Genomic DNA, 25,635 nt, shown 5'->3' with positions numbered 1-25,635 from the left:
GACACAAAATTAATGTATTCCAAAAAAAATACACACAGAAATAAGTCGATAAGTATAATTTGTTACTAAGTGGTGAAATGATGACACATGAAACTGATTGGAGAGCCACATGTGGCCCTCGAGCCACAAGTTTGAGACCTCTGCTTAAAGGTAATCCTGACCTGGAAACATGTTCAACTGAAAATGATCATGTGACTGTGAGAACAGATTTAGGTCCCCACAACATAAGGAATACCAGTTACACACACACACACACACACACGTTTGCATAACATCATAGTGAGGACACTTCATAGTGATAAAGCTCTGGCCCCTTACCTTAACCTTAACCATCAAAACTAAGTGTTTAAACCTAACCCTTAAAGCCTTAAAGAATGTGAGGACCAGCCAGGACGTCCTCACAAAGACACACACACACACACACACACACACACTGTCCCACGCTGCTTCTCTCAAACGAAGACTTTTTGTTTTTACGTTAAATGAATAATCCCTGGCTTAAATTACACATTTTTTTTCTCTTTCTCTCCGCGGTCCACGACCAAAATTACACAGAGTGCTGGTCTATTTTCTGCCCGTTTGAATTGTGTCCTGCATTCCTGCGTCCGCCGCCGTGTATTTAAACGACCGGGACTTTCTTTAATTAGCTCAGGCCCAGTAATTAACCCGAGATATTGTTTATGTCCATTATAACGTTCTCAAGGCTTTCTTTATTCTTTTATAGACCGGAGGACAGAAGACCTGTACTTTACTGCCTCTGTCACACACACACACAGACAGACAGACAGACAGACAGAGAGAGAGAGACAGACAGACAGACAGACAGAGAGAGAGACAGGGTATTGTTGCAGTGCCACGTCTAACAGGTCAGAAAATGTCAGCATCAGTTTTACTGAACTCTATTTTCATCAGTTTGAGTGATTTTTTAAAATGTGCTCGTTTAACAAAGGAATCGTTTTGTGTTTGTGGACAAAAACAAGACATTTGACAACATTTTATAAACCAAACTAAAAACTAAAAACAGTGTTTTCTGTCAGAATTACAGCAGCCAAACCAGAAAATTACATCGAAAATGTGTATATTTCATCTTTACTCCTCTGTTTAACATCAACAACATTACTATTTTGATAAAATAAATAAATAAATAAATAATTGTGTTTTTTTAATGTAGTTTTATGGAGCAAAAACATTGATTATTTGAGAAAATAATGCACAAATTCATCAAATATAAAAGTAATCCCCATTAATATCATAGTAAGAGACGCAGCTTTGTATTTAGATTTTAGATTTAAATCTAAGTGATGGAACTTCCTCAGTTTCCAGGTGTCTTTGTCCTCATGACGTCAATCACGACTTCCCTTTTTTAAACAAACACTAATAAAAAGCTGCTTCTGTCGTGTTTTACTGCGTCAGATAAAGACAGAGTCGATAAACCATGACAAAGTGGGATTAACTTTAATCAGCATTCAATTCCACGTCAGATTAACTCTCTTGAATGGTGGTTAGGTTAAGGTTAGGGTCAGTCATTAACTGGTTACGGTTAGTTCTAAGGCTGTTTAAATCAATTTACAACTCTAAAGGGATTTTTTTTAGGGTCAGAATTAAGTTTATGCTAGGGTAAGGTTAAGGTTAAGGGATAGGTGCTTAGGTTTGATGGTTAATCTTAGGTTAAGGGGCTAGGAAATCACATTCATTCTGAGGGTCCTCACTAAGAATAAAGTACTAGGACATTTTAGCAGGTTCTCACAAATCTAAAGGGATTATTTAGGATTAAGACTTGGTTTTAGGGTTCAAATTAAGTTTATGCTAGGGTAAGGTTAAGGTTAAGGGATAGGTGCTTAGGTTTGATGGTTAATCTTAGGTTAACTGGCTAGGAAAACACATTAATTCTGAGGGTCCTCACTAAGAATAAAGTACTAGGACATTTTAGCAGGTTCTCACAAGTCTAAAGGGATTATTTAGGATTAAGACTTGGTTTTAGGGTTCAAATTAAATTTATGCTAGAGTAAGGTTAAGGTTAAGGGATAGGTGCTTAGGTTTGATGGTTAATCTTAGGTTAAGGGGCTAGGAAACACATTCATTGTGAGGGTCCTCACTAAGAATGCAGCACACGCCCGTGTGTGTGTGTGTGTGTGTGTGTGTGTGTGTGTGTGTGTGTGTGCGCGGCTGTTGGTGTTTGGTTTTGCGTTTGTGCCGATGGCCGCGCTCCGACGTGAGCCAAACCACGACGCAGCCACATGAAAGAGGAGGAATTTTAATGTGGAAATGGTAACAATGATTTTCTACTTTTAACTGTGGACGAGAAGCAGAGACGCGCGGGACATCAGACCCAAGAAGACGGCTCAATTATTCAACTGTGTGTGTGTGTGTGTGTGATGTCATGTGACCTGGGTGAGTGTGTGTTTGCTTCTTCACAGCTGAGCATCAGTGACAGTGAAAACAGTGTGTGTGTGTGTGTGTGACAGAGGAGACTCAGCGTGAGCTCATTGTTTTTCCTGCAGTCGTAAAATAATCTTTTAAAATTTTGTTCCCGTTAAACGAGGAAAAGATGTTTGCATGTGAGATTCACGTTAATACGTCGTTATTGTTGCGATTTTTTTTCATTGCACACGTCAAAAACTAGAACTGCTGAAATTCTTATTAAATGTGAAATTGATGTTTTACACATTTGGCGACAACATGGCAACTATTTTACAAATATTTGTTCTAAACGTGCGATAAATAAGACGATAAATAACAAATATTTTCACTGTTGTTGACACGATTAACTGATTCATTTCTACGCTTTAAATGTCAGAAAATGGTGTAAACTGAGGGTTAGGTTGACTCACAGGTATAAAAATAGAATTATTATTTTTATTACTGATTAATCTTTTTTAGGGCCAGAAAATGGAGTAAACAGTCAACCAGTAAGTGTTAGGTTGACAAACGTGTACAGTTTTATTCAAATTTAGCATTTAAGATAACAACTTTAATAATTAGTTACATTATTGACGAATCTGTTGATTATTTTCTGGATTCATTTGTTACATTTTTGCAGAAACGGTCAATCAGTCAGGGTTAGAGTTGACTTATGTACAAAAATGTGCACTTAAATTTACATTTAGGATGAACACTAACCATTATTTGCATTATTGATAAAACTGCAGATCATTTTCTTGATTATAGCAATTCTTTGATCCATAAAATGTCATTAAATGGTGTCAACAGTGTCGATTATTTTCTGGATCCATTTACAGAATATTTTGTCCATTAAATGGGGACAAAAAACGTCAAACGGGTGTTTCCCAAAACCTCAACAAAAATGACGACATCTTCAAATGTCCTGTTTCTGTCCACAACCCAAAAATATTCCAATTTTCTCTCATAAAAAAAGCAGCAAAGAAACCAGAAGTTCATTAACTTTAACAATCACATCATCAGAGATGAGCTGATTTATCATTTCATTTATCATTTAAACGTTTCTTTCCTGTTGTTGATAAAAAACCTGAGGTCAAATGAAATCAAATCTACGAGTGTTGCTGCAGTGAAGTGGCGGCTGGTTCTGTTTGGGTTCTTAAGTTCTTAAGTGTCTCTGTGGTGGTCTATGGGTGGTTCCTCTCTGTCCTGAGGACATCAGCTCGTTTCTGCTCACGCTGGATTAAAATAATGCTCTCGTTAAAACCACCAGATTATTAGGAACGCGGAGCCAACACTGGAATCACAGATTTAAACGTAATGGAAGGAAGGAATTAAAGAAATGTCTTTCTTTTCTTTTTTTTTAATGGAGAAAGAAAGACGGACAAAGATCAGGAGAGACAGAGAGACGGAGAGAGAGAGAGCAGGACTGGTCTGGATCTCATTTAGAGGATAGTAATGCGATTAGTTTTGTTTAGTTTTCACAGCTCCAGCCAGTCCCCATGAAGAATGTGCGTCTGTGTATGTACGTATGTGTGTGTGTAAGTGTGTGTGTGAGTATTTAGTTGCGTGTTTGCGAGCCTTTTCTAAGCCTTTAAAGAAACTGAACTAAAACCGATTCAAATCGACAGATTTACTTGTGACGACAATGCAACTGAAACACAAACACACACACACACACACACACACACAGAGGTTTGTGCAGCTATTCTTCTCAGGACTCTGCATTGACTTCCGTTCATATAAACAGACTAAACCAAGCCTTGTCCTGAACCATAACCATAACTAGTTAATGACCAACTCCAACCATAACCTAATCTGAGTTCTGATCTTAACCAGACCCTCAGAAATGAGGTTGTGCTTCATTAGGACCAGGTTTTGGTGTCCACGATGGCCTACTGATCACTGGTCCTGACTAAGTAGGTGTTTACGCTTGGTCCTAATGAGGTAACAAAAACAAGAACACACACATTCCCGCACAGCATTCATTTTGGGGATATAACACATCAGCTAGCCCCTTACCCTTACCTTAACCATCACAACTAAACGACTAAATGCCTTAACCTAACACACACACACACAGATAGTGAAGTTAAAGGTAGCATCTGTGTAAAATGGCAGTGAAAAGTCGTCACTGTGGTCAACAGTTTTTCTAAATAAGCAGAAAAACATGTCAGAAAAACAAAATCCTCGGCTGCCTTTCATCTTTGTCTTTTATGGTTTATTGTGTGTATTACTTTTATTTATTAGAGTCTCTTTGTTTTTATGTGTTTTAAGTGTTTTTCCTCCCTCAGTATTTAGTCGTTTGTTCTGTGTGTTTTGATTATTGTGGCTTTTGTCTCTGTGTTTGTCTTTGTCTCCGTCTCCTGTATTTACTCCGTCTGTAAACGGGTGTTTCTTTAATTTATTGTCTCTGTATAAATAAAATGATTGTTATTATTGTACACTGCTCAGCCCAAAAACAAGACACACACTCTTAGATTTCATTGAACTGCCTTCAGCTTTTTATGACATGAATTCACTTTTATACATTTATACGTTACTACATTTAAAGGATAAATATTAAAATTAAAATAATTATATTTAATACCTGAAGTCCTGAAACTCTTTTTATGATGATTATTAACATAATCAATTAATCTGCCAAATTACACATTGTTTCTCGCTAAAACTGGATAAATGTTGCTAAATGACTAAAACTTTATTTTTTATTCAATAAAAAATTTAATTCATCTTTTTTTTAATAAAATTTCATGTTTAGTTTATGCATTATTTTTATTTAAAATACTTTTTTTGTGTTATTTATTTTCATGAAATAGTTATAATACTAGTAGTTATAATATAATAATTATAGTTATAATACTTTTGTTATCAGATGGAGGCGAAAAAGAAGGAAAAGAAAATCAGCTAAATTTACGTACCAAAAATAATCCATATTGGCCAACTTGTAGTTTGTCTATTTAAAAATAGTATTATGAACACATTTGTGATTAATATTATGAAATTAAATTGGGAATAAAACTGTTTTGGTAAAGAACCTGAACTAAAAAAGTAAAATGTCAAACAGTTTTGTCCAAAAACTAAAAATGATTCAGTTTTAATATTATTTGTTCTATGGAGCAAAAAACCCAGAGAAAAAAAAAACGGACTAATTTATTTTGATAAATTTAGTATGACCCACCATTCATCGCCGATAAATAAACTGTAGAACTGTAATAAAACTGTGACTTTCTTGTGTTTCTGTTCAGGCATCATCAAAGTCGGACGATGGAACCCTCTTCCCATCCACTTCCTGACGGACGCTCCCGAGGCTACGGTTGCCGACATGTTGATGGAGGTTTATCACATGGTCACGCTACGTATTCAACTGCAGAGGTCAGACTTTACACTTATAACATGTTTAAAACTCAGTTTTGTTAAACCCCTCCTCCTCCTTCTACAACTGTTGCCTCTTGGGTTCTTAAATGGCTGCCACTCGTACAAACAACGCTACTTTTACCGTTAATTGTTTTTGTTGTTGCGACTTCTTAACTCTCAGTTCCGACCTCCAACTTCCGATATGAAAGGAACGCACCATATTTTTGTTGATTGGTTTGTTGCGTTGTTTCACGCTAAAGAAAACCTAAATATTTCAACTTGACGAATGAACAAAACATTATATGTATGAATAATTATCTTCACATAATTTATGACCCTTTACTTTTATGTTAACGTCACCCAGGGCAACCAAATGTTTACGTCTCATTAGCATTGACGCAACAAAAATGACATTGCATTTGACATGAGCGTACAATCAGAGGTTAAAGCAAACGCTCGTACGCGACAGGGACGTGGTGATGAAAATACACATCACGATCCAGGACTGACAACCACAATAACATTGCGATATATTGAAGCAAGCCCCACCCCCTAAAAATGAACAGTAAAAAAACAGCGTCATCTACATAAAGAATATGTAGTTTTCTTTGTTATATCAGAGAAGTGGAAGGAATAGGAGAGAGTCAGCTGCTGAAATTGTGCTGCCAACTAGTGGCCGGAGGCCTAAATACAACAGAAAACAACACTTAAGAATATTAATATATTAGCACAGTTCTTCAATAACATTAATACAGTTTCACGCCATAAAAATATGTCAATATTTTGATTTATTTTGAAGATATTGAAGCGTCATAAATATCTGATCATCATCACTGCGTCGAGCTCCGGTGAACGACGCCGGCGGACGTTAATCTGTAATCTGTCTCGGTCAGGGACAGGAACTGGCTGCAGCTCCTCAGATTTAGCGATGGACGGACGATAAAAGCCAGATAAACTCCAGATGAAAGGGTTATTATTGTTATTGTCTCCATTTGTTTACGTGTTGACGTGAATCTCCATGGTAAAAAAACAGTTAGAAACGCCGCCACACCTTGTGTCGAAATGATTTATCAGATGTGAAAAGAGGAAATTTGCAGGAATGTAGGTCGGTCTGTGTCTGTCTCTGTACGGGAGGTTTGACGGACATGTGGGCTTGATTTGGAACGGTTAAAGGAGCAGTTACGCATTTTTGTTTTGTGAAGCGCTGCTCGCTCTGAGTTCTATTAGTAAATATGAAATTACTGCAGCCTGCGATGGATTATTCACCGTAAACATTCAAATACTGACACAGGACAGATTAGCTTAGCTTAGCATAAAGATGGGAACACAGCATTTGGTTCTGACTGAGTGATTTAGCTCCTTATTCAATGTTGTTTTATTTGTATTTAATTTGTTTGAAGTACATAAACATTTGACATTAAAATGTGATTTTAATTTAAATTATTCATTCATTAATCCAATCTTCAATTGACAGCACGGCCAGCACGGCCAGCACGGCCAGAAACCAGTACATATTCACATTGAAACTGAATAAAATCAGAGAACTTGATTTAATCATTAATAAAAACATTCAAACCAATTAATAATGAATTGATCAATTAATCTTTAGGGCATAATTGACAGAAAACAGTTTTTAAGACAAATATTTAGCTTTCAATCACAAAATTGGCAGCTAGCATCTGCTAATGTTTAATATTTGATAGTTTTCTATCGGTCATATTTATTATATAATGTGATGAGTATGTGAAAGAATGAATCATTATTAAGAAAAATGACCATCAAACTTATTTATGAAGTAGATAATTATTAGTTGCTGTTTTACAGTTTGCCTGTGATAATAATAATAATTTAAATAATGCTGAATTAATGATGTTTTCTTTGTGTTATTTACCTGGCAAACACAAAACTTAAACAATACAACATTAAAAAATAAAAAAAAAATAAAAAAAAATAAAAAAAATAAACAAAATACAAACGACTAGTTGGCAAACAAACAAGAAACGCTACTTTTTAATTGTAGGTCTAGATCAGTAGTTGAGCAGTTAAAGTGACTCTAATAATTATTATTGAATGAATTAATTCCTCAGCTCTGATCACACACGCGGTATAAACAGTGTTTGTGATTTTCCTCACAGCTTGAGAACCCGTGGCTCTCTTAAATGTGAGATCATTATCAGACGTTAAGCCTCAGGACGGACTGTGGGCAGCTGGTAACCCGAGCTTTGACTGACTGTGTTTGCAGCTTCTCAAAGCTGGAGGATCTGCCGTGTGAGCAGTGGAACCACGCGACGGTGAGGAACGCGCTCAAAGAACTGCTGAAGGAGATGAACCAGAGCACGCTGGCCAAAGAGTGTCCCCTCTCACAGGTAACACACACACACACACACACAGCACGCTAATAACCGTGTTCACACATGATCTCAACACGCTCTCAATGATCCCGACAACATGTCAAAAATAATCCTGCAAACACTGTTACACATTATTGTTATTGCATTTTTAATCAAACGCCACTCAGCACAAAATGAATCACCGTCTCTGAGACGGCGGTGAACTCCTCCAGCTGTGTGTGTGTGTGTGTGTGTGTGAGCTCTGGTGGTGGTGTTGATCGCAGCATCAATTGCAAGCATATGTGTGTGTGGCTGGAGATTCCCTCTCTGCACCGTGTACTGGATCGAGTTTCCATGGGTGGCTTCCAATCATGATTAATGTTTGTCTATTTCTATCGTGTGTGTGTGTGTGTGTGTGTGTGTGTTTATGCCATGTGGTTGTTGCGTGAGTGTAAGCATTTCATATTACGTTGGTTGTTAATTATCCTCCCCTTCTCTCTCTGTGTGTCTCAGAGTATGATCTCGTCCATCGTGAACAGTTCTTACTACGCCAACGTGTCCACGGCCAAGTGTCAGGAGTTTGGACGCTGGTACAAGAAATATAAGAAGATCAAAGGTGGAGTTTCTCACAAATGATTTTGTAAATTTAAACTCTGTAAAACATGTGGGGAAACTATCGTGTCCCTAATCATGATTAAATAATGACCCGGGACAAATTTGTGAATTGTGCACAGGTAGCAGCTAATCTGTGATCGGTGAGTGAGCATGACTCAGCAGAAGACGTGTTCTCACAGGCCTGTTATGACGTTTAGGGCGTTTAGTCCTTAAATAAAGGACATTTATTGGACTGATGTTGGCGTCGGTAGATACTCAAAGTTGTGAAATCGGTATCAGACGCTTATAATAATAAAAACGAGAAGGAGAACAGAGAAAACACCTGAGGGAACATCTCCCATGGCCAAGTCATTCTAGGAAGGTTTCTAGTAGAGCATGGGTTAAGAAGTTGGTTTTGGAACAGTCTGGTTTGGTCCAGTATGGTACGGCGTCATGCCTGACCCAGGACTTTACCATTCTGTACCAGACTAAAGCGCACCACGATGAAGACCAAATCTCTGGAGCCAAAGATGTCGAGATGTTCTACAGTCGGTGTCTGTATAAGTTTCCAAAAATAATTTAGTGAATAATTATAGAATTTAAACGACTACAACGAGAGAATTCAGTCCTGATCTGGACCTTCAGACAATCGTGGGTGTCTTCTGAATTTGAGGCTGATTTTAACAGATTATCTGGCCAAATCATCCTGTAGTGTGAGGGATTAACAGACATTTCTACATTTCAAATTGTAAGATTAACTGGGATAGGGGGCGTGAGCAGAACCTGGACATTACCAATTGTTTAGAACTGTAACTTGTAAAAGACAAGTTGATTCTTGTCTTCTCTGCACAAAACATCGCAAAACACAACAGCTATTATTAACTGACGCCGCCGACAGACGTCACGTTAAATCACGCGAGTTTCTGTGAGATCCCTGGAATCGTGCGTCTGGACTGGATTGTCTCGCCGGTGCTTTCTCTGGATTAAAACACTGAAAACATCAGATTAGTTAATTATTTAGTGTGGGGCAGAATTGAAAGTTCTTCAAATATTCTCAAATGTGACGTTTGTAGTTCAGAAGATCCAGAAATTCCAGAGTTGTAGCTCAATCTAATTTGAATGTGTGAGTAAAAATGTGCTGCTGTTACTGCTGCTGCAGTAGCTGCACTCACGGAGGGCTGAACAGACACAGACTTCAGAGGCCGGAAACTGCAGACAGGGACCCTCTGTTTGAAACGACTGTTCCCACTTCTGTTCTGGACTCGAGTGAAACAAATAAAAAAAAGAGAGACACAAACAACCACAGAGACACAAAAGAAGAAACAACTACAAAAAGATGCTAAACAACCACAGAGAGAAGCCTCTGTGAATGTGTGGCTCTGTGCTGAGAGATGAAGGAGGGATGTGGCTGACTGTACAAGTTTGTGATGCTGGAGGAGCCTGATGACAGGAAACAACATGAGGAAGTTGTAGACTGAGACTTGGGGGGTCGTTGACATCTTTGAAAAGCACAAATACACTGGCTTTGTTTTTTTTAATCGCACTGACACAGAAATGACTCAGTGGAGGGATTCTTCTTTTGATATTTGGGCCAAAGAAGGTCAAAGTGGTTTCTGTTGACTTTAGAAAGAAGCTGTGAACCTCATCCAGAAGAAGATCCTTCTGGAGGACACTCCAGACATGTCCAGTTTTTTTTTGGAATGCAACAAATATAGGGATTTGTCTTTTGATATTTGGACCAAAGAAGGTCAAAGTGGTCTTTGTTTACTTTCACTGTCCAGAAGATCCTTGTGGAAGTTGCTCCAGACATTTCCAGTTTTTAGGAATCTGTCTTTTGATATTTGGGCCAAAGACGTAGTTCAGAGTGTTTTTTGTTGGAACTCAAGCCAGAAGAAAATCTTTCTGGAAGTTGCTCCAAACATCCAGTTTTTCTTTTCCTTTATTTATTTTTGAAAGAAGCTCCAACGTCCAGAAAAAGCTCCTGAATCAGGTGATGGAGGAGAAGACGCTCCAGACACGTGTCCATGTGTGGACGTCTATGCTCTCACTGATCTCTGGTCTCAAGCCTCAAATCCAGCTTCACATCTGGAAAACTGCGATAAGTGGTCGACTTAAACGTGACTTCTACATAAAAAATCTGTCCCACAACTTTTCTCCAGTACATTGTCCTCAGTGTGTTAAGCCCCGCCTACTGACCACATCAGCATCTCCATCGTCTCTGGAGGAAAACTTCACATTAAAGGTTGATTGTGGACAGAGAGACATGAGTTCAGTGTACTCACTACAGCCTTTTCATTTTAAACGTATGTTGTGTTAATGTACACGTGGTTGATCACGTCTGTCCATCAGCTGTCTGTCCTCTCTGTCTTCTCTGACCTCTCTGCGTCTGTCTGTGTCTCGTTGAGCAGTAGATTATCTGGAGAAGATGTGGTCTGGACGAGACGCTGCCGACATCAAAAGTAAGAGATGTTTGGTTGACCTCTAAATACGTACAAACTTATGTTACTTAATGCTTTAAATCCACTAAGACATTTGACTTCACTCCATTTATGAGCAAAGATCAGCCTGTTTTTCAACTTATATTTTAGTTGATTAGAGTTTTTCAGCTCCTCAACATGTTCCACTGCATCTACTCCTGGGATTACTTTTTCTAGTACTCTCTAAATTAAGTCCTTATTATAATCTATTTTTCCAGTTCAGAAGTGCTTTGTCGAGTATTTTAAGTACATTTCCTGGAATATACTGTACTACAAATGTTGAGCTGTTGTGCTGAATCCCCTCATCGTCTCAACTAGATTGGATATTTCAGTAAAATGTAACAAATTCAGCCACTTTTTTAACACATTTTTCAGATAATTTGGCAAATTTGCATCAGAGAACATCAGAGCAACCACCTGCGTGTTCTTCTATAAATAGATTTGTACTGGATTTTATTCGCCACACTAACATCACTTCTCCTCTGCAGTCGAGAGAGACAACATGGCCGACTTCTGCGTGCTGGGGCAGAGACCGCCTCCTCACCTGGCCGGCCTGGCTCAGCTCAGTCACCTGGGAGCAGGAGGTCCTCTCCTCAAAGGCGGTTCAGGAGATCCTCAGAATCCCTCGCAGCCTCTGCAGCAGCAGCAGCCTCCTCCTCCCCAGCAGCAGCAGCAGCAGCAGCCGTCGCCTCACGGCCTCCACCACAGTCCGCCTCTGCGTACGGGCCAGGGGCCTCCTCCTCCACCTCCGCCCGGCGCCCTGCAGCCCCTGCTGGGTCCAGGTGGGCTGCTCTCCCCTCAGCTCTCCCCGCAGCTGGTGCGTCAACAGCTCGCCATGGCGCATCTCATCAACCAGCAGCTCGCCGTGAGCCGCCTGCTGGCCCACCAGCACCCGCAGGCCCTCAACCAGCAGTTCCTCAACCACCCGCCCATCCCCCGCGGCTCCTCCAAGGCCGGCGGCGACCATCCCGGGAGCAACCCGTCGGCCGCCGAAGTCTCCTCTGAAATCTACCAGCAGGTCAGAGACGAGCTGAAGAGAGCTAGTGTCTCCCAGGCCGTGTTCGCCCGTGTGGCTTTCAACCGCACACAGGTACGAAAACAGGGACGGTCTGTGGTCAAGAAGGTTAGGACAGAGACAGGGACGGGGACAGAGGGACAGACGAGCAGCCAGGTGATGCTGAGAATTAGCTAACGATGAAAACATGAATCCATTAAACCCTCGTGTGGCGAGAATGAAAATAAGCACTTAGCGCTCAGTGAGCCGCGTCATCGCCGAACTCCGACGCAGGGACAGACGAGCGGCGCGGTGACGACACGGAGGCGCGGCGCTCTGCTAATTCGGCGGTCACCCACCTCGTGGATATTTTCAGCGCGATTAGCGGAAAGCGTGGCAGGGTGGCGAGCTGGGTCACTGAGTCTCCGCCCCCTCAGCCTCCGCAGCAGCTCAATTACCTGATGCGTTCACGCTGTGCTAAACTTTCCACCGCACGCCCCATTAGAGCAATGTAATGAGAGCTGGCACCAAGACGCCGCCACAGAGAGCAGGTGTCTGTACACTCACACCTGTGTGTGTGTGTGTGTGTGTGTGTGTGTGTGTGTGTGTGTGTGTGTGTGTGTGCGTGCGCGCCGTGTCGCTTTAAGATATAGTTTCATAAACAGTTGTAGGATGAAGCTGAAGTTCTGTTCTTTACTTTATATGAATATTTACTACGTTAAAACACCCTGTGAGTGTGAGATGCTGCTCTCTTTTTATGTATGAAATGACTTTGAGGCTGCTTTTTTAAACGTATACACAGAGTGTCTTATATCCTCTTTTTTTAAACACAATCTGAGGACACACTTACTCAGAGTTGTTGAAATCAGATTAAATTTGTGAAATATGTCAAAGGTCAAAGTTCGCTTGGCTCGTTTTTATGAGCAAAAATAAAAACTCTATTTTGTGACTTCTGCACAATTATATGTTGATTTAAAATAATAATGATAATATGCGATATATAATATAAATATTTTACTACTTTAAATACACCGTCAGTGTGAGATACTGCTCTTTTTACTTCATGAAGTAACTGAGCATAATGCAATTATTTTGATCAATTTGAGGATTTTTCAACGAGTTTTGTGATTTTCAGGGTCTTAAATGTGATATTTTATGTATTCTCAATATAACAAAAAAAAGTTCATCATTTTGGTTTTTGGGCAAAACAACACATTTAAGAACATTATGATTTCCAAGTTTAAGAAATTTTTTTTGTAATTTTTTGACATTTTATGAACCAAACTAACTCGATTCATGGAGAAAATCCTCGACAGATTATTAGATTATGAACATGATCGTTAGTCGCAGCTCTAGTCCAGTGTACCGGTGTTCTGTCAGAATGAGGAGAGTTTCTGTATTTGTGCAACCTCAAATTAACGGGATCGGGCAGAAAGTGAGAGGGGGCGGGGCTGAGAGGGGGCAGGGCTGAGTGGGAGCAAGGAAGTTGATCTACATGGAAAATCTAAAAATATATGTATATTCTAACCGTTTGTTGCACTTTTCTGTGAAAGTACAGTCGTTATTATATCTGTTATTTGCTCCAGGTGTGCAGAGCAGGGCTGTGTTTACAGTGTTTTTATCATGGGTTATGCAAGAAAGTAAAAAAATAACCACAAATATCCCAGCAACCACAGTCGATGTCGACGCACACAACACAGATTAAACCACAGACTGACAGCTGAGTGACTGACACTTCACTGGGAACTCATTTTATCATCATATAAGCTCAATGTCATAAATAAATCCCCATATTTTAATTCATAATGCAAAAATAAGCAAATTGTCTATCATGTAAGTTGATTAAAAAGTTGTTTTCTACCTAATTTAACATTATTTTAAGCATTCTTGTCAATTTTAAGTCTGAAAAAATCTAATGAATTGAATTTGTTTGAATGTAAATGTGGATTTTATGGTGACGTCCGTCCTCTGTTTTGTTGACAGTGTGTGTTTGCGTGTGTTTTTGTGTCGCTCAGGGTTTGTTGTCAGAGATTCTGAGGAAAGAGGAGGATCCTCGCACGGCCTCGCAGTCGCTGCTGGTCAATCTGAAGGCCATGCAGAACTTCCTCAACCTGCCCGAGACAGAGAGAGACCGCATCTACCAGGAGGAGAGAGAGCGCACCATGAACCCGTCAGTCGGACTTCCTGCGTCCAACTCCTCCAACCCCGGAGCTGCCAGACTCTCACAGGTTAGTCCATGAGGCATTCGTCTAAAATGGGACTTTAAAGTGGTCACGTTCACGTCTTTATCTCACAGTCAGACAGACTTTTCCAACAGGAAACTGAAGTTTGGTAACGGCTCACTGTCTCACACCAAACCCTACAGAGAAAATCAGTGATTTTACATCACAGCTCACAGGAGTTGTTCAACCACTGCCGCCTCATTAATACGTTCAAATGTGTTATTTTGGTGACTTCGGGGTTTGAAAACCTTTGTTTGGATTTAAATCAGTGTCACAAAGTGACCACACGAGGCAGCGGTAGACCAGGAGCTCCTGTGTTCCCGCGAGCTAAAATCACTGATTTTCTCTATGGGGTTTGGTGCAGGGAGGGAAGCGGTTTACAAAATGTACTTTTTCAGTCAGAAAAAGCTATAAAACAGTGAGATAAAGCAGCGAAGATGTTCTTGACACAGGAGAAACTTTAGCTGGTGCAGATTTTATGAGGTAAGTGTATTGTTTAGAGGCAAAAATCTGTGTTTACTGACGTGTTTCAGGTGTTTAAGAAATAAGAATTGTTGCGACAAATGCACGTGTAATCACGGGGATCGGAGCGTGTGATGGTAACGCACGTGTGTGTCTGTGTGCATGTGCATAGAAAGTGTGGGAGAGGAGCTTGGACGAGCAGATAACCCCTGATACCTGGGCCTCCATCTGGAAGAACAAGACTAAGATCTCCAACTCGGTGAGTTTATCTTCCATCTCTGACTCGCCCTCACAAAGTGCAGCACAACATGGAGTTTGTCTTAAAGCCCTTTTTTTATTTTATCTCAAACAAATTCCATTTATAACGGGGGGGTAAAAAAAAAAGGGTCTTCAAAGCAATCACGAGAGCATGTTGTAAACATGAAGGACATGATGCAGTATTTGCAAATGTCTTCTCCATGTGCACCGAAAACAATTTAGCACTGTCAGTGATAAGACGCTCTCCCCTCTGATGTCAGGGGCAAATGCCCATTCATGGCTCGGGGCGAATATTCTTATTATGTCTCTGTGAGAATTATCTGAGCATGGTTTACACTGAGGGAATGTAAGCGGGCTGGTCCGTACATGTCTGCGGGGCAACTTCAAACGCTGTGTATACAAGGCCAAATACACGCCGCGCTCAAACACACACAACAGACAATGACAAAAGAGCAGGACTTAATGACTTTGATCTGGAAACATAGTTCATGTGGAGACGTGCGGCGCAGATGTGCCGCTGATGCTCCAGCGAGCGAGCGAGCGAGCGAGCGAGAGAGAACACACGGCAACGTCTGTTTCCCCGAGCGACCAGGTCTGATCATCAGCTGTTTCAGAAAGGCTCCAATGATCGTTGTCTCTCAATGATTTGACTGGAACACATGCAGAGAGTACGGACATGTGTTTGCAAATACTGTAATAAAACGAGAATAAAGCTTTCAATACTATGATAAAAAAAATGGTTTATGTTTAATTCTACGGTTTTAAATGTTTAAATATATGTACAAATATGTTTATGAACAGGAACAAAAGACACAGGTGAACTTCAGGTCTACTTAGTTTTTTGGCAGCAGTGGTAATTCCACTTTCAGGGTCACACACCTTTTCCACGGTCAAATTCAAGCACTTTTCAAGCACTTTCAAGGTCAATCTCCAGAGCATGTCCATCTGTGGTAAATGTATATGATTTATAAAATGATTTCACTATTTTTTAATCACAATAAAAGAAGGTATTTGGCTCTAAACAGTCACCTCAAACTTAATTTCAAGCACAAAAATGTTCAAGGCTTTCAAGCACCTTAAAAACCTTGTTCTGTTAGCATAGTTGTTACCCAGGAATTTTTGTAGCGAACCTTACATTTTACAAATTTAATTTTTACTTAATTTTATTTGTGCCTTAAAATTGAGTGAACGTGTCTTGTACTGTTCCTTTAAATCACGCCCACTGTTGCCCCTCCCCCTCTCTCGCTGTCTGTGCTAGCCCAAGCCACCTGGCCCCGCCCCCGACCTCCCTCTGAAGCTGGAGTCGCTGGTCAACATCACGTCAGGCATCTACGACGAAATTCAGCAGGAGATGAAGAGAGCGAAGGTTTCCCAGGCTCTGTTTGCAAAGGTGGCCGCCAACAAGAGTCAGGTGAGGACGATAAACATCACCGATCAGGGTTTAGGTCACAGGACGAGGACTGAACTCAGGATGCTTAACTCCAAAACTTCAGTAAACACAGAACGGTTTGATGATAGACACGAACAAAATGTCCAAGAAATTACACAAAAACAGCTTAGCTGTTAGCTTAACTGGAGGTAACAGATAGAACAGCTTAGCTGTTAGCTTCACTGGAGGTAACAGAGAGAACAGCTTAGCTGTTAGCTTCACTGGAGGTAAAAAAGAGAACAGCTTAGCTGTTAGCTTCACTGGAAGTAAAAAAGAGAACAGCTTAGCTATTAGCTTAACTGGAGGTAACAGATAGAACAGCTTAGCTGTTAGCTTCACTGGAGGTAACAGAGAGAACAGCTTAGCTGTTAGCTTCACTGGAGGTAAAAAAGAGAACAGCTTAGCTGTTAGCTTCACTGGAAGTAAAAAAGAGAACAGCTTAGCTATTAGCTTCACTGGAAGTAAAAAAGAGAACAGCTTAGCTATTAGCTTCACTGGAAGTAAAAAAGAGAACAGCTTAGCTGTTAGCTTCACTGGAAGTAAAATAGAGAACAGCTTAGCTGTTAGCTTCACTGGAAGTAAAAAAGAGAACAGCTTAGCTGTTAGCTTCACGGGAAGTAAAAAAGAGAACAGCTTAGCTGTTAGCTTCACTGGAAGTAAAAAAGAGAACAGCTTAGCTGTTAGCTTCACTGGAGGTAAAAAAAGAGAACAGCTTAGCTGTTAGCTTCACTGGAAGTAACAGATATAAAAATTGGAAACGGTCACGTATTCTCTTCTGTAGTAGAATCAACATAATCTAATATTCTCCACACGCATGTCACAACAGATGTTTACGTAGATACACATTTCCTCTGTAGTGCAAAATAAACAAACATAAAAAATAACAGCTGTAGAGAGCAGGGGCGTTTTCAGCAGAGTCGTATCAGGAGATATCGGTGTTTCTGCCGATGTCTGATGATACAGTTTAAAGCCGATATCGCACAAAAAAGATGATATGATGTGATTTTTCAAGACGAAGGAACGTGAATGTCTCCATCACATGGAGGAAAAGATGCAGGACAGACCGCGCGTGTGTGTGTGTGTGTTTGAGAGAGAGAGTTTCCAGGTGTCAGTGTGTTGATGATGTAAACAGAGTGTGCGTGCAGTGTTGCTGCAGAGTGGGGTCTCTCAGGGTGGAGGTTCTGGGGGTTGGTGGTGGAGGTGCAGGGTCACGGCTCACTGCATCCATCTGCTGCAGCTGGCCACGAGGACGCAGAGACACAGAGAGACACAGAGAGACAGAGAGGAGGTCGGGATATTAGCGGCGCTCGCTGCCCGCGGTGGCTGGTTGAACACAACAGCTGGTGTCACAAACTGAACCAGTCTAGCAGATATAATCGAATCTTCTCCATCTAAACCCCTCCTCCACCTCCACCTCACGCATTCACCTCACGCATTTACAACTTTAATTCTGCTCTCACTGCAGTTCTCATCTGTGTCCTCGTCTTCATCATTCTTCGCTCATGTTTTGAGTAGAAATATGAATATATGCATAGAACATAAAATAAACAAGTGAGATGAGAAATGTAGAGACTTCAAAAAGACAAATCATAAGAAGAAGAACATAAGAACGCTCAAGGAAACATGAATTAAAGTGATGTAAATGTCCAAGGAAGATAATTATTCTATATATTTCTAATATGAGAAGTTAAACTCTTCCAATAGTTTGACTTTTTACATATTTGCATTTCATTTATTTTATGGAATTTTTCACCATTTCTGATTTGTGTGCCAATGTTTGTCCATTTTCACCAACGTTTAGTGCGTCAAAAACACGATAATGTCGTAAGAAAATAATAATAATCCAGGAATCCCAATAGGTTTGAGCTTGGATTGGCTCCAGGTCTCATCAAGTGTAACTCACCTCACTAACAGATGAATGGATGAGTTTCTAACATGACCGTCTCTGACCTCCTGATCCAGGGTTGGCTCTGCGAGCTGCTGCGGTGGAAGGAGAACCCGAGCCCGGAGAACCGCACGCTGTGGGAGAACCTGTGCACCATCCGCCGCTTCCTCACGCTGCCGCAGGGCGACAGAGACCTGGCGTACGAGGAGGAGTCCAGACACCATCACACCGAGAGACTGCACACTGTCCTCCACCTGCCGCAGGACACACAGGTGAGAACCACCACGACGCACGCACGCACACACACACACACGGAGACGTCCGTCACTTCCTGTCACGCTACAGAATTCATATAAAAAAATATGATGACATTTATACATCTTTCTACTTCAACGACGACCTCATTTGTGCTGCATCTATTAGCACAAGGTGGAAATTAGTGACTGATGAAATTTACGAGGTTCCTTGAATGCATCTTGAAGCTTCTCTTTCAAGCTCAAAATCGCACAGAAGTGAAGTGAAATTTACCCGGGTTTTAAAAATACCATTAAGTATTCAAACTAACAGTAAAAGTTTTGTATATTTTCTGTACTTAAATACACATTTAAAGTATTTGTACTTTCCTCTCGGGAAAAGACTGTGCTTCAAAAATATCTGGAGAATTTTATAAAATATGATTCTTTCCATTCTTTCACCTCTAAAACATAAAGATTTACCATTTTCTTCCATTTCATTTGACTAATTACTGTTATACACATCTCTTAAATCATCAATATATTGAGGAAAAACTAAATATCGGACATAATAAAAACACAATAAAAGTAACTTAAAGCAACTACAATAACATGTTGGACAGATATAGTAAAAAAAAAGATCATATTATTGTAAATATACAGTAAATTCATGCTAGTAACATTCAAATGAGATGATTTATATCACTTATATAACATATAATATTATATAACTTTATTCTGTGCATTCTTGATTAAGATGTTGCACTTTCACTTGTAGTTACATATATTTTACTACTTTTTTCATGATTTCATTATTTCATTATTTCATTACACTACTCTATATCACCATTACTAGTTCAAGTTTAAACTAGTAACGAAGAAATCATTTTAAATCGAATTTTTTGTAGTTTTTGAATGAAACATTTGAGAACATGGATCAATATTTTTTATGAACCAAAACCATTGATAAAATAATGTTTCAGTGCCCATTACTACTCTTTCACTTGTAGACAATCTGTGAAATGACTTCTCACAAAATCTCACTTGTTCTCACAAGTTTATTGTGGTCAAACGCCTCCATGTTTAATCTGCTGAACGTGAACGCGTGTTAATCCAGTTCCACACAGATTAGACTGACTCTCTCACACACTCACACACCTGACACGCTTGTGTTGGACGGAGCGTTTGATCTCGTTGTGTGTGCCCGCGTGTTCGTGCCCCAGCGGAGCGCAGCGTAAACACAGACTCTGGGTGGTGGAGCGCGGGAGGAAATGCCCCATTAGTTAAGTTTGAGGACGGAGGCGGAGACGAGGGCGGAGACGAGGAGCGGGCAGATCGATGCAGGGACACTGGCTGTCTTTCATTAACTGTCCATCATCATCTCAAGCTACACGGACAAAATAAACTTAATCTAAGACGCAAATACGACAGAAACATGAGCATGAAAAAGGACAAAACGAACAAATCACAGATTTAGATCTTTCAACAACTTGAAAAATACTGTACCATTTAAAGCTGCAGTACGTAACCTTTGTTGTTATTTTCCTGTCTCAGTTTAGCCTTTAATTTAGACCTTTAAACCTTTCCTCCATCCTCTGAATTTGGGGATTAAGTTGGTTGGAGATTAGCGGCAGTCCTGTTATCACATTGTGTTTATTTATTTTTTTACTTACAGCCACCTTTTTTTTTACTTTTTCTTTTGATTATTTTGTTTTTGAATCATCACATTTTCTTCATCAAATGAATTATAATTTGATTATATATGAGCAGTCATTAGGAGTTCCGATGTAAATAGAACGCAGCATTACTTCCCCAGGCTTCACTCTGTGTGAGTGTGTGTGTGAGTGTGTGTGTAACGGCAGCAGTGAACGTGTTGTTGTTTTACTGTTGTGTGAAAAAGTCACAGGTCAAACTGACACACACACACACACACAGGATTGAGCCTTTAACGTGAGCTGTTGCGAGACAGTCTCTGTAACCACCGCCGCCCCCCACTGCCATTATACACCACATGTATACTATATACCATATGTCATAAATCAGAAACAGCTCACACACACAACTGTCCACTTTTTTTGTGCAATTCGACACCAATCGTAAGAGGGCTTGTTCTGTGGCTCCGCCCACTTCCACTCCACCACCACCACTGTATTAAAGGGCTGATGGGAAGTCAGGGAGGAAGTTGTGGTGGCACCATTAACACATTCCTCTGCTCCTCTTACTCTGCCCGCACAGAGACTAAAAATAAAGTTCACCCTCAAAACGACCAGGGCGTAAAAATTAAACCCCGCCCCCCACCGCCACACCACATCACACCCCCCCGCCACCACCACCCTCTTCTCCACCCTCCAGAGACACAGTGAGATGAACTGTGGCCAAACACTGGTGATTTATTAATGGGAAGTGAGGTGTGTGTGTGTGTGTTGCCTCCTCTGCCTCGGAGATGAAGCCCCCACCAACCTCAGGCTCCAGCCGTCCCACCACCACAGACCACACATGTGTCCCATCTGCCACACACACACACACACACAGATAGCTGTAATCTGAGAGTTCCTTTGTGTTTGGACAATAAGACAGTTTCTAAAATTGTTACATTGAACCCACATGAAACATGAATGCAGCGCTGCCCTCTGAGTGTGTGCGTGTGTGTATACTGTATGTGTGTGTGTGTGTGTGTGTGTACTGGACTGTATGTTGTGTACAGTAGCGTGAGACATTTTCTGCACGTTCAGGGATGTAGGAGATGTGTGTGTTAGTGTTCTGCAGGTGTGTGTGTGTGTGTGCGCGCGCAGCATCACGCGTCCTCATGACTGACATCGTCCTCGTCTCTCATTCGTGAAGTGCGTCCCACAGCTAATCTGGCAGAGTCTGAGCTTATGAATAATTTCTTTATTGTTTTTGCTAAATTGATTTCTGCTGCAGGTCGTGTGTGTGTGTGTGTGTGTGTGTGTGTGTGTGTGTGTGTGTGTGTGTAACAAGCCGTAATAACCTCAGCGCTCAAATGAAATTTTCACGCAACTCAACTGCATTTCTGGATTATATTTTATCAGGATTTTTGCATAATGAAATGATGATTTAAACTCAGATTTTCTAAATAAATAAACATATTTGACCTTTAACCTGCTGTTTGTCAACAAAGAGCAACAACTTCACTATGATAACTAAAGATCGACTGATTAAGTCTCTGAAATCCTTTTATAATATCTGATGACCTGTTTCATGTATTTAATGTTTAGTTTATACATTATTCTTATTGAAAATACTGGATATAGTTGTATAAATGTAGACTGGAGAGACAGAACATAACTGGTTACTGAAGAGAAGACGAGACATCGTATTATTGATTAGAATTGAATACGTTAGTTAAAGATTGTTTTAATTGAATTGAATTGAATTGAATTTAATTAATTTAATACTTCAGATGGAGCGAAAAAAAGAAATTCTGCTACATATTTGACAAAACCCCCAAAGCATCAATAAAAAAAAGAAAGAATTCTGAAATTAAAGATGGAAATCTGATATTAGTCGGAATTTGGATATTAAAGTCAGAATATAGGAATTCTGAGGCTAAAGTCGGAATTCTGAGATTAAAATCAGAAAATCAGAATTCTCAGATTAAAGTCTGAATTCTCAGATTAAAGTCAGAAAGTTGGAATTCTGAGATTAAAGACAGAAAGTCGGAATTCTGAATTATATGAAATCACATTTGTTGAACTGCGGAAGGCCAAGAGTTTGAGGAAACGTTCTCACCTGAGTTCAGCAGCAGCGGCGGCGGCAGCATCAGCATCAGCAGCAGCATCAGCAGCAGCAGCAGCAGCATCAGCAGCAGCAGCAGGTCACCACAGCCTGGGAGAAAAAAGAAAACCATGCATGATTTCTGTGCCCAAACTCCACCACAGTTTCCACCGCAGTCATCATCACCCTCATATCCTCGTTTACATCTGCACTCGTGTAAATAACTTAAATCTGGTTCAGAGGAAAAAATGTTTGTACTTTTTAAAAAAAACAAAAAAAACACATAAAAGTAAGATCTTTTTTTTAAAGTGTGTATGTGACAGAAATAAGTTTGAGTTAAAGTGTCGTTAAACTTCTCTGTAATTTACTCAAAAAAGACATGTTTGTTTGTCGTCTTCCGTGTCTCGGTTCATCGGGGCGAAAAAAACAACACAACAAAACAAAAAAACAACACAATTAACTTAATGGTTTCATTGCAGATAATCTGTGTGAATACCACACACAGTGAGGATGAAACACACACACACACAGAGAGCTGCACTCTAACACTAACACAACTACGTGTGTTCACTTTTTCATCATTAGAACTATGTATGAAAAGAAGAAAAAACTGTAAATTTGCAGTGACTCATCGACTCTACCCACACACACACACACAAACACACACACGCAGTGAGACAAAAAGACGGAGACAAAATCAAAAAAAGTCTCGCTGATTAACAGGAAATGTTGTCGTGCACAAAAACTAAGAGAAAAGTGACTTCTTTTTCCGCCTTCATCACATATTTATCTCTCTTAATGGAGGTCACACACACACACACACACACAGTCCTGCAGGACCAAAGCTCACTAAGGAGACGATGAATATTTCACGTTGTATAATTCTTTCATAGATCTGCTCCGTAATTTGCTGTGATTTACGTTTAAAAGAAAACTTTTCTTACTGCAGCGCTGCACTCTGAGGGAGAGGGAGAGAGAGAGAGAGAGAGAGAGAGAGAGAGGGAGAGAGAGGGAGGGAGGGAGAGAGAGAGACAGAGAGGGACAGAGAGGGAGAGGGAGAGAGAGACAGAGAGGGAGGGAGAGAGAGGGAGGGAGAGAGACAGAGAGGGAGGGAGGGAGGGAGAGAGAGAGAGAGAGAGAGGGAGGGAGAGAGAGAGCGAGGGAGGGAGAGAGAGAGAGAGAGGGAGAGAGAGAGAGAGAGAGAGAGAGAGAGAGAGATTTTGAGTGACTGTGGCCGTGCAGCTCCAGAGTTTGTGGTTTTGGGCGAGCGAGGCTGTATTGTGTGTTGCTCTAAAGTGACACAGAGTCTTGTCCAATCAAGTGTGGCGGTCAAAGGTGGGCGGAGTCACGGGCAGAGACAAATACCCTGCAGAAAAAGATAAATTAAAGTCAATTTAAAAAAGTAAATGAACAAAATGAATTTAACTAATGGTTACTTTCATAATCGATTATTTTTGTGTTATTAACACTGAATAACTGATCAAAGTAGTTGACTGTTAATCTAGTTATTGATTAATAATCGAATAATCGAGTCAACATCACAGACCTAATCAGTCCCACAATGAATATGTTAAAAAAGTGAATATTAACATAATTATAAGTGTTGTTGTGAATGATGTGCAGTTGGTCAAGTTGAAGTCAAATTTAACTTTTCTTCTTCTACTGTTATTTTGTTCTGCTGCGATTCATTTACATCGGGAACTCACAGCATGTTAACCGCGTTCCGGTTGAGAACGTTTTTCAGGTTAGACGTTTATACCCGTCGATAACAACACTCATGATATGACATTTGCACGCACACAGACATCTTAGCAACATGTCTACGACTGATTTACTGCGAGACGAGCGCTAACTCCGAGTTCCGACCACAAATGGAAGGCAGTGCTAGTTCCGAAATTCAGTTCAGTCCAATTTCAGTTGGACTAAAAATCGACAAAACGTCTCACACTTAAAGAAATTTCTGAAAAGTCAAAGGTCAAAAAGCACAGAAGGGACACGGGGAGTGGAGTGAAAGTGAGGCGGAGAACACACACACACACACACACACACACACACACACACAGAGGGGGAGGGAGGGGCTGCTGGCATCATCCTCCAGTCCAGGCCTGATTTGGATGTGGAGCCATGTTGTCTTGGCAGAGGTTCACTTCATTAGTGTCCTGATGCATTAGACCTGAGTGGAGACGCAGGAGGAGGAGGAGGGGGAGGAGGAGGAGGAGAGGAGGGGTGAGGCAACAAAAGCAGAGAACGTGAAGGTATAGAAGACGAGGGTGAGGAAAGAGGATGAAGGTGTAAGTTTGACAACAATCTTTTAAAACACGTTCGTCTGACTGAAGTTGTAACGCAAACTAACGCAAACCAGATCATGTGACTTCATGAGAGTTGAATTACTGCGACATGTTTAAGTTAAAGTCGGACTCACGCTGGTTTAGACGCTCGGCACGTGTCTGACAGTTCCCGACCTTTGACCCCGGAACGATAGAACAAGATAACAGAGATAAAAATAGACGGGGAGACCGAACGCTCGATGCAGCGCCGCCTCAGGCGAGGAGGGGAACACGTTTATTCAAAAGGTTCTGTTTCAGTTCGGAAAGCAAAACTCGTCCAGTGGAGACTGTGAGGCGTGAAAACCACCTTAGACTTGGTTTTAGAGTTAAGGTTAAGATAAGTTGTTTGCTTAGCTTAGGAGTCTACGAGTGTGCTGAGTAAGAATGTGTGTGTGTGTGTGTTTGGATCTGCTCTCCAGCATCATCATTAGTACATGAAGGAGACCAGGCCTCAGCATGTGTGTGTGTGTGTGTGTGTGGACATTGATCCAAGAGTCCTTGCTGTCAGTCCAAATAATAGAAATAATGAAGGTCTGTGAACAGGGAAAGACAGAGTGTGTGTGTGTGTGTGTGTGTGTGTGTGTGTGTGGAGGTTGTGCAATCCCCTTGACGATTTCCTTCTCCCCTCAATTTAGTTATTAAGTGTCTCAGTGAGTGTTTGTGTGGTCTCTCATTAGAGCAGCGACAGACACCGAGTCAGTTCTCTCTCAATATCTGGAACTGTCAGTTTGCGTGAGAGAAACTGAATATTTTAGAGGAGAAAAATAAAATGACATAAAAAGAAGGAGGGGGGGGGATACAATGTAGTGAATTCCTGTAAATTGGTCAAACTTCCCCCGACCGACCCACCCACCCACTCACCCCCCCGTCCTGAAAATAAAGCCCCTGCAAATAAAATCACAGCAATTTCATGGTCTGGCCTGCCCTCAGTATTA

General features: G+C 40.7%; 1 protein-coding gene and 1 long non-coding RNA gene across 3 annotated transcripts in view; one reads left to right on the top strand and one right to left on the bottom strand.

The window, feature by feature from the left end:
• The window catches only part of satb2 (SATB homeobox 2), a 43,637-nt gene that overhangs the window by 14,261 nt on the left and 3,741 nt on the right, over nt 1-25,635 (top strand). For both annotated transcript variants that reach the window (XM_058619378.1, XM_058619369.1), the window contains exons 3-11: nt 5,646-5,772; nt 7,997-8,120; nt 8,598-8,700; nt 11,087-11,137; nt 11,644-12,245; nt 14,165-14,377; nt 15,006-15,092; nt 16,350-16,502; nt 18,483-18,677. In XM_058619378.1, the coding sequence (XP_058475361.1) occupies nt 5,646-5,772; nt 7,997-8,120; nt 8,598-8,700; nt 11,087-11,137; nt 11,644-12,245; nt 14,165-14,377; nt 15,006-15,092; nt 16,350-16,502; nt 18,483-18,677 (1,655 nt within the window). The remainder of the gene's footprint in view (nt 1-5,645; nt 5,773-7,996; nt 8,121-8,597; nt 8,701-11,086; nt 11,138-11,643; nt 12,246-14,164; nt 14,378-15,005; nt 15,093-16,349; nt 16,503-18,482; nt 18,678-25,635) is intronic.
• LOC131447626 (uncharacterized) overlaps nt 14,359-25,635 on the bottom strand; it is a 74,346-nt gene continuing 63,069 nt past the window's right edge. Inside the window, exons 3-5 of the long non-coding RNA XR_009234061.1 lie at nt 22,389-22,484; nt 18,424-18,659; nt 14,359-17,757 (exon numbers count right to left, since the gene is read on the bottom strand). This is a non-coding gene — a long non-coding RNA (uncharacterized LOC131447626). The remainder of the gene's footprint in view (nt 17,758-18,423; nt 18,660-22,388; nt 22,485-25,635) is intronic.

The sequence above is a fragment of the Solea solea genome, chromosome 2 (genome assembly GCF_958295425.1).
Source record: "Solea solea chromosome 2, fSolSol10.1, whole genome shotgun sequence".
NCBI lineage: Eukaryota > Metazoa > Chordata > Actinopteri > Pleuronectiformes > Soleidae > Solea > Solea solea.
This window is presented reverse-complemented; position numbering and strand designations above follow the sequence as displayed.